The sequence below is a fragment of the Phoenix dactylifera genome, chromosome 4 (genome assembly GCF_009389715.1).
Source record: "Phoenix dactylifera cultivar Barhee BC4 chromosome 4, palm_55x_up_171113_PBpolish2nd_filt_p, whole genome shotgun sequence".
Lineage (NCBI taxonomy): Eukaryota > Viridiplantae > Streptophyta > Magnoliopsida > Arecales > Arecaceae > Phoenix > Phoenix dactylifera.
The window spans coordinates 25,516,783-25,526,643 of NC_052395.1; the positions used below are offsets into that span (position 1 = coordinate 25,516,783).

At 37.1% G+C, this 9,861-nt stretch overlaps 1 protein-coding gene across 1 annotated transcript; it reads right to left on the bottom strand.

The window, feature by feature from the left end:
- Positions 1–382: 382 nt before the first annotated feature.
- On the bottom strand, positions 383–9,861 carry LOC103723322. The gene is made up of 7 exons (XM_008814208.4): positions 9,457–9,861; positions 8,380–8,520; positions 7,906–8,271; positions 6,720–6,965; positions 5,447–5,539; positions 1,803–2,003; positions 383–942 (listed from the first exon to the last, which is right to left on the bottom strand). The coding sequence occupies exons 1-7, from the start codon at positions 9,805–9,807 to the stop codon at positions 727–729; spliced, it is 1,614 nt and encodes a 537-aa protein (XP_008812430.1). The 5' UTR covers positions 9,808–9,861; the 3' UTR covers positions 383–726.

The window sequence follows — 9,861 nt, forward strand, 5'->3', positions numbered from 1 at the left end:
ATTTAGCACATTCAAATTCTATCCGAGTTTGAATTGGATTAAAACTTTGATTTCTCAAGCTTAAACCGTTTTCCTTCGTCGAATTGGATTGGATGAGATTTTAAGATTTATTTATTTAATTCATCATCTTTTTATATTGAATCAAGTCCATCGAGTTTGAATACAATATTTAAACATGATGTAGGCATTGAGCGAACCACATTACTATAAGATTGACTTGGTGGTGGTGGCGGCAGCTGCAGCGAAGGTGATGCTTTTTTTTGTTGTTGTTCTTTTCTTCATTGGAACGGAGCTCATATTTAAGCTATAACAACGTGAGTTTGTATATGGAGGACAGAGAAAAACCTAATCCAAGCCATGCAGGAATCAGAGATAACAGATGTACATAAATTCGGTGCATGGAAACTTTTTAAACTAGATGAAGGACCACCATGTAATTGGCAAGGGATCCCCATGAAAACTTCTCATGTCAGTCTTAGAACCAGGAATTAGCATTATTGCTATTACCTACACTACATATGAACAGTCATTCCACCGCTCCTCTACCAGAAGTTCCACACCACAGCCCCCACCAGCGGCTAGGCTTTTAGTATACAACCCTTGCACCAAATTACATGAACTAGTACCCTTCCTACCCACTTATTTACACAAGGCAGTAGCTTGAAAGAATTGATACAAAGCAGCAGCATATAGGAACTAAATACTCGTGAAACCGAGAACAGTTTCTCAGCAATAACTGGACCTGGCATAGTCTGGTGGTAGGGATGGGCATCTCTCATTCATGTGAGGGTATGGCTGTATAGTGTTGAATTCAGGCAATTCCATTCGATACCGGCCCATAATTTGACAGAAAGGAAGCTTCACGTTGTCATCTTTGTTGCACCACTCTGGCAGGCGGCTTGAGTTGCTCTCAAAGAAGTTGAGGGTGTAGGCATCTTTTATCTGCATATTATGAAAATAGTCCCTGAGGTAAGAAAAGGGTCCTAACACAGAGATCACAATTGCGATATACATAACCATTCAATTTTCTTGGATTTTATACAGAATTCAAGATTTTCAAGTTGGTTACAGTGATATTGATGCCCCAGCATACATGACCAGATTTTAAGATACGCCATGCAGACAAAACACATATGGAATCTGGATTGATGTCCTACACTATTCATCATGATCTATAATGCGTAATGTGCCTAACAAATATTTCAATATGCATCATTGAAATCATATGGCATAAATAGATTCATGTTTTTAAGGTAGTTTGGCAATATAAAATTTGCACAAGTCTAATAATGAAGTTTTGTTTTCACAAAACCATTAAACCCTTGATATATTGCAATTAAGTTAGTAGATGCAAATATGTGTCTTTGTCTGCAAATATGCATGTCTAGTACGAAGGTCCACATGGATGTATCAGCATGAATTATTATACCATTGACAAGGTTATAATCAACTTGTGTGCGCGTGCACATGCATGTGTTTGTATGTTTGTATGTCCGTCGGTGCATCTCTGGTTCTCAATAAGAGCAGTTCCACTATAGAATTTGCACAAATGGAACCACCAGCTCTCCAGAGAGCATTCTAGCCCAGCCCACTAATGATAATTTCTCATCATTTACTGAAAGTATATCCTAGGGATAAGTTACACAGGTATCCAAACAGCCCCTAAAAGTCAGCTCCTAATTCAAAGTATAAAAGAACAATTCCTTAGAAAAAAAATGAATAAGATATTTATGTCACCCTGCCAAAAAATATTACATGCACATTATGACCTATTTGCTCCAGCCAGTTCAAGTAAAACTTACAGTGAACTCAGTGACTTGTATGTTGCTGGCAATTGGATCAAACAGCCCAGCGTCCTTGTACATTGCAAGAATAAAAACAATACAAGAGGCTGACTTCCCATCAGAGTAGACCCAATTATCATGTTCAGGAACTGTCAGCAATTTGTCAAAAGAAATCCCAAGCTTCTCTGCTTCAACCATAATTGCAGGCAGATCAAGACCCTGCAAAATCCCAGTTTAATTAACTTTAATGAGGAATCAAAAAGGTAAATGTACACAACCTTAAATCGAGCCTAGACTTATTTTTGTCTATATTCAACAAGAAACTATTAAAATTTATGAAAAATAGAGCACCGGGACTCAACTCTGATTGTCGGTTAAGCAATATTCACCCCAATGAGGTCATAAAATAGCTAGTAAAGAGGATAATAAACCCCCAAGGGACAAAATCAATCTGTCACTATAAAAGATGCTGTTGAATCCATACCTAAATCGAATTAGGTTTAAAAGATAAATAAAATAATGTTATGCAAGAGTGCAGTTGATTTCAGTTACTATAAATGTGTTATTCATGGTTGCTATTCTCATTGAATGTCATCCCAACCCTTGTGAAGTTGACGACGCACACTCATTTTGTCCAAAAAATAATCCAAAATCAACCAGTGGTGCTTAGCACTGCAAATTAATGTCGAAAGGATTGGAATAATGCTCATGCAGGAGGACACAGACACCATCAGCACAAGCTGTAGTAATTGGCTCTCGTTCTTGAGGCCAAATCAATCAGCAGTAGAAACCAGCATCACATGTGGGTTCTGGTCATGCATGATTAAGAAAGTTTCAAGTGACTCAGTTACAAAAGTCGAGCTTGTCGATGGCTTTGGACCAACAACTAGAAGTACCAATCAAGTGCTTTAGACAAGTCAATTGATCTTCATTAATTGAGTCATCGAGTCTTATTTGTCTCAGCTTTATCATTTGAATCATTAGTTAGGTCATGTAGGTTCCAATTAATTTGTTTTATTTTCTGTTTTCATGCTAATCCATGAAGCAATCTACTTCACTACTTGGGCCTAAAGACATCAAATTCATTTTATTTCTACTTGTTCAACAAATTACTTGGGCATGGAGGAATGTCTGACCTTCAACTTGATACATGTGAAGGAAGGTTTGGTCACAGGCCACTTTTATGGGTGTTACCTGTTCTGTTAAAAACCTACATCCACCACAGTTATGTTGGTTACAAGGGGACAAATATTGTTTACAACCCCTGCTTACTTCAGCCGAAGGCTATTCTCCAAAGCTTCAGGAGGTCTGTGTTGCTCATGTCTTCCATGAAGGCAATAGACCATCAGACTGCGTTGCTGGTTTTGGAGGTTCCCTGGAGGAGCATTGGATTTGGGACTCTTAACTTCCCATCGGGCCTTGTGGCTCTTGTTTTAACTGATGTAATGGGCTCTAGGTGTTTTAGGTTGTAGGAGTACTTTACAACAAAAAAAATGATGCTATGTCACTCAAAAAAGGAGTCTTCTGTCTTCCATTTGAGTTCTTAGTGTGATGCAAAGTTGGATGAGTGAATCCTGATTATCATGTGTCTTCTTTCTAATTTTCTTTTCTTCTAACATGCATGAGGCTCAATTCTGGAACAAGATCACACTGGAGTGGGTCCGGATCTTATCCCACTTCCTCTCTGTCTCATCTACTCTTTATTTTTTTTTTAAGTTTCCTGCAGTGTCTTTTTTTTTCTATTTCTAATATAACTAAAATCCTCAATCCATATGTCAAAACCTAATCATCTATTGCGTACTTTCCATTAGACATGCTTAGGATACGGTTTGCATTCATTAACAGCTCGGATCTAAATAGAAAATCCAGCCAACTGTAGTTTTTTTTTGTCCAAGTGGAATAACTTCCAATATAATTCATTTAATTGCACTTCCAAAGGTTTGGTTTGTTCATAGTGGAATATCTACTAAAGGAATTTTATACGTATGATGTTGTGTTAATTTCAAAGCTGCTCTCAAATGCTTGCGTGCTACCTAGATCTCATACCAGTAACTATTGGTTCTCTAAAATCACTTCTAAATTAACTAATAAATGTTCCTTATTTTTCAGCACCATTTGGATACAAATAATGACATTTCCAAAAGGACACCATGAACATAGTTTTTAATCATGAGTAGCATCAAAACCCATTTTGCCTACCATTTGAACAATAATGGAGGTAAGCATCACAAGAAGTAGAGACAAGGTTCACTGCAAAATCTTGGAAGTGTTTAATGTTACATCTCTTACCAACAATTAAAATGTTATCAGTGTCACAAAGCCATCAGTTACAATCCATAAAGCACAGTAGCATCGTAATGGATTAAAGAATTAGCCCGTGCAGCCCAAATAATACAAGGTGCCATCTGGGACATACAGCAATATGAACCGTATTGGCCAGTGACCGGTACAACTCCATAACTCAGTATTTAAAACCTTAAGCATAACTACGCATGCTCTTGTTATATAACTCAATAAGATGTATCTAATAGAGAAATTACTGCATACTAGTATTGGATATTAACTTGTCATAGAAAAGCCACCAAACAATGCACACTGAGAATTTTATACTTCAGTGACCTAATCAAAAGACTAATATATAGAGGATTAGGATTAGGATTCATGAAAGCACTTATCTTATTGCAGTAAGTGCAAATCAGATTTCTTTTGTGGTAGATGATATACGCCACATATATGCAGTCTACTCATCAACGAACATAAGAGTGGCAATAAATTAGGTCAGGTGTTTTCAGGTTAGGTTACGCCCATGCCAACATGGGGAGGCTGGACAAGAACATGACTGCCCTAATAACAAGTCTCTGATCTGAGCCAACCCATCTAACCAACATAAATATATGCTCAATAATGAAACAAAAATTCTAATCTCTTGCCTATTTGGGTATGGTGGAGGAGGTTGCACTTTTGGTGTCACAACCCCAGACTTCAAGGAGTAAGCCTTGAACTTTAGGCCTTAATGAAGATCTGAGACAAATGGAGAAAACAAAGAGGTGTGTGAGTCCCTGCATTCAGAAATTGCCCTAGGCTAAAGTATTTTTCATATATAGGCCTGGAATGTCCCAATGGGTGGCAGATGGTCTAACTGAAATAAGCCTACCTTGGCTCTGTACTTATAGCTATGACCATATATTTCATAACTCTACCATGAACCAAACCGGCTTATATTTGAGTTTATAATGATTGACCCCGACCCAAGCAGAATTGCAGATTGCATGACCAAAGTCAGCCCAAACTGTGTCAGAAAAAGGGGTTCAGAATTGAAACTCATCCTATGCTAATAGCTATAATGAAATCCTCCAACATTAAAAACAACAAAGATTAACTCCCATGTTTCTACTACTACTAGCCTGTTTGGAGCCAACTGGTTCCCAATCCAAATAATTCCATCAGCCACATAATGGACATCTCTGAAGGTGAAACTTAAGTGTTCCTATAATATCCTGAAAATTGAACCACTGCTACTTACTTAACTAGGAAAAATAGACTATCCATGAAAAGAAAACTGGAGGGGGTTTTTTTTAGACAGAAAAATATTGACAATTAAAATACTAACATGAATATATGAAAAGAAGAATTTAGCCAACAAAATGAATGGATAATCAAACCTCTGTGCCAAGTCGTTTGTTCAGGGCTTCATTCCACAAGTTAGCAGCATATGCTGGCTGGAGTTTATTCCACATGGTCATAGCAGAAGCAACCTATGTTACATCATAACTAGCAGTTAGCACTTACTTTAAAGAAAGAAAAGCAGAAAAAAGAGTGAGAAATTTGGAATTAATACTGTAGATCTAATCAATAGTTTAACAGTGTGTATGTGTAATTTGTATTTAGAAGCTTTAAACTAAGATCACCCAAAGGAATATGTTGCATGTCCAATCGAGCTCATCATTTTGCTGCAGGCTAATACTTAATATTATGAATATAAAAGCCATTATTGTGTTGTGATATAAGGGAAACAGAAATAAGCATCCTCTTCAATGGGATGTACACCATATGAAACTTCGGTAAGCACAAAATGGAACTTCAACCACATAAATTAACTTTCAAGCTAAGCATATTAGAAATTCCCCAGTAAATTGTAACCCTCAAATTGGACACTATTGAAGAGCACCATATGGTTATGTTTAGTTTCTCATTAGGGAAAAAATTAATTTCAGAGAAATGGTAGAATACAAAAATCAAAATACAAATGCACGCATAAATACATACATTAAACCATGATATTTTGGAGTAAGATGGTACATCAATACATCAACAATGAACTGCTTATATGGATTACAAATCAGAAATTAGATTTGAAGAGAAAAAAGGCGAATAGCCGAATAAGAACAAACTGTTCATAAAACGAGAAAATCATGAGTTAATACATATAGGAAGCAATAGTAAAATGGCAAGTTAGAATGATATTGAAAATATTCTGATTTACTTACAATAACATGTAAATTAAATGCATTAGCAAATTGAAACTAAGTCATTAATACATTTACTTCAAGCTATCATAAATCTAGAGAACGCCTCAACAAATATATCAAATACATTTTAAATTCCACACAATCACGTCATAATGGCTTGTTTTAGCCAACAATGCCTCAAAAAAGCCTCAAATGCTTGGACAAACAAGTGACTGGCTCCCAGCAACACATTCTTTTGTATGCATGGATCTCCAAAATTTGGGTAAATAGATGACTTTCAGCAAGGGCATTCTTAAGTACGTCGCATAGACAGTGCTTGGCATTTGCCCACAAGATATATCGATAAATTTGAATATCCCAAAATATCATACATAATGCATGATATGTGCATAAGAAACTAGAAAATTTTCAACTTGATTTCCACCAAAAAAAGAATTACATTAAAGAAGTATAAGAAATAAGATACCAGATGTGAATCCAAGGGTGATGGGTAATTCCCACTTATAGTATCTATCCAGCTGAAAATCATATTGTGATAACCGTAAGGCTTTCCTATCATGCTTTCTGCATACTCCCAAGCTGCAGTAGAATTAAATTTGGCTCGAACATCTGGATGCAGGGGAAGATATGCAATATGGGGATTTGCATCATCTTTGGTTTGCTCATAGTCCCACCACTCCTCCCATGGCATAACAACAATAACATCTTCTCCCTACAAAAAAAGAAAGGATGAGCTCCATCGCTAATAAGATAGTGAATATAAACTGTACCACATATACCATGATCAGGGAGTAGTATAAACATCAATTAGAAGTCTTGTATAGAAGTTATCTGAACAACCAAACTCCAAAGGGGGGAAAAAAAGAACCTTGCAAAAGAAAAGACAGCCTTCAATCTAAGCAAACAGCTTAAAAATGAAGTACAACAGGAAACATGACAGCAAATATACCACCAATGCTTGTTATCTTTATCTTTTTCAAACCTTAAAGCATTTACCTTGATAGCATAAATTATAAAAATGCCATAAAATAATGATACTGTAAGAAAGCAATATTGTGAAAAAGCACCAAGAAACTACAACATCAAATTCAAAATGCTCTGAGAGAATTGTGAAGATGTATTTTGACAGATCTTGTAACAACGTACCAATGCATGCACATGCACACATGCACACACGCACGAAGGTTAACAAGTAAACTTCAGAATGAACATAAGTGTATGCAAAATGTTATCTATGCATGCCCGTATATCAATCAAATTAATGTAGATGTAATAAAATACATGAACTTATAAGCATTCATATGCATTCTCTTCTATACAACCAGAAGCATGGATGCATGTGTGTGCACATACACATTAATAGAAAATAAACTTATGCTCAAGTTTGCACATTTATATGCATAAATTTTAGGCCAAAGGTAATAGGAATGTGAATAAATGAAAATGGTCCTAAAGTATGATGTCCGGTAGTTAACACTGCTTGATTCTTTGTCACCAGAAACTTTCATGTACATTTTCATTTTTTTCAGAAATAGCAAGGATTAGAAGCAGCATCAAAGATAATTATCATAAAATATATAAAGCCAAATTCTGTATAGGTAAAACAAGGCATAAATGGAGTTGTTAGCTAGCAGAAGCTGATCAAGTCTAACCTTCTCATTTTCATGGCCAGACTCTCCAACAAAAAGCTTTCCTTCAGAATCCTTTAAGAAAACTGCACTATGACCAGCATAAGCTCCAGTCACCCATTTCTCTAAAGTCTCAAAACCACCCCAGCGCCCCCGAATTTTTGATAAAACTAAAAGATCTCCAGAGTGAACATCATCGGGGTTAATAGTTGAGACCCACGGTTGTGGACGCTCCTCAAATGTTGCCCCCATATGATTCTTTAGAAAAGCAAGGTTCGAGTTTTCACCCCATCCAGTATTTGTAAACAGAGGAAAAACATCCCACAGAGCTCGAAGGGTTCCAATCATCCCTGATTGCATAAGGAAGATCGATACTCCATTTTCTTTCACCTGATGTCATCTAAAGTTTTAAGAAAAAAAATTCTTTGCCAACAAAAATCAGGAAATCATGCTTTCCTTGTTATACCTAGATTTTAATTATTTACAGTATGAACTTACATATTCATATTCAGCTTCTCCCTCCCACTCATCAAAATCCAGAGTATGCTCTCGAGACAAAAAATAGTAATCCCAGGTTACTTGGAATGGAGTTGCAAAGATGTAAAGATCCATACATGTCCAACTATGTGCATTGCTGGTCTGGACAGAAAATGAAGAAATTGTTAGCTTCATAGGGTTTTTTACCCAAAAAGCATGTCAGCAAATAACACTTACAACATTGGTAGAGAAAGCTCCTATTTCCATATTTTAGCATGAACTATAATGCTACTGATAGGGAAGCGCACCAAGAACTTTTGCTGCAATTCAAGTGTTCAACTTACAAATCAGCTAGACTTGGTGATTAATTGCTGAGAGTACTGGAAAGAAGTGTTTCACGAGTTTCTTTTTCTTCTACAATTGCTTTGCTTTTGATTTTTGGATTTCTGGCGACTAGCATCGAGAGTGATTTGATTTTTTTTATTAAGCCATAATATGCTACCTATTTGGTTCAGTACTTTTCCTGGGCCAATTGACGAAGGTTGCAGACAATTCTCATTATTATAAAAACTTCAAATTTTGGCTTAATAATAATGCTTGTCGAGCGATGTCTGATCTTTTCTGTCAAAAACTTAGACATAAACATAGAAGAATTAAATAGCCAAATTTCCCCAAAAGACCGGAAAAAGGGGGAGGGGGTGTGGGGAAAAGTTGCCTTTGTCCAATATCAGTGAAAATAACAGGAAAACAGCAAAACTAAACAAAAATAGAAAAGAGAAAAGTAGGACCCCCCAGACTAGCTAATCATGGCAAATCCGACCTAATCCTACGAACCCAGTAACCCAATTTCTCCCGAAATCCCTCAAAATACTAAAGAAGATAGGAACTTGCTCCCAGCACAAGTGAAATTAACACTAAGAAAAACCACAAGCTCGCTATATCAAAGAATCCAATAGCTCAATTCCCACAAAACCCTCGAAAGACAAAAATTTTAAAAACAAAATCGAAATTTTCTCTTCGCCCAGGCTTAAAATCCCAAAACGCGCGCAATAGGGATGAGTTTTTTCGTTTTTTTTTTTTATTTCTATTTTTGCCGACCTTGATGTGGAGAGTACCGCCGCCGAACGGGGTGCCGCTCTTGTTGTGGAACTCCAGCCAGGCTTGGTTCTCATAGAAGCAGGCGCCCTTCCACTCGAGGTCGTGGTTGGTGGAGGAGGCGGCGCCGACGAATGTCGGGAGGAGGTCTACGGCGCTGCGAAGCGACCGAAGGATCGGCCACGAGACGATCCTCGGAAGCAGCGGAAGGAAATCCGTCGGCCGGAAAGGAGCTTTCCAACACCCATGCCCCCAATTCGGAGAAGAATAAGAGAAAACGAGAAGAAGAGCGATTAGAAGCAGGAGAAGAAAGAGAGGAACTGAAAGGATTCTTTTGAAAGGAAAAAACTTCATGGCTTCTCAGAGAAGAAGCGAAGAAGGGAAGAAGATAAATGCCGGGGGCGTTGC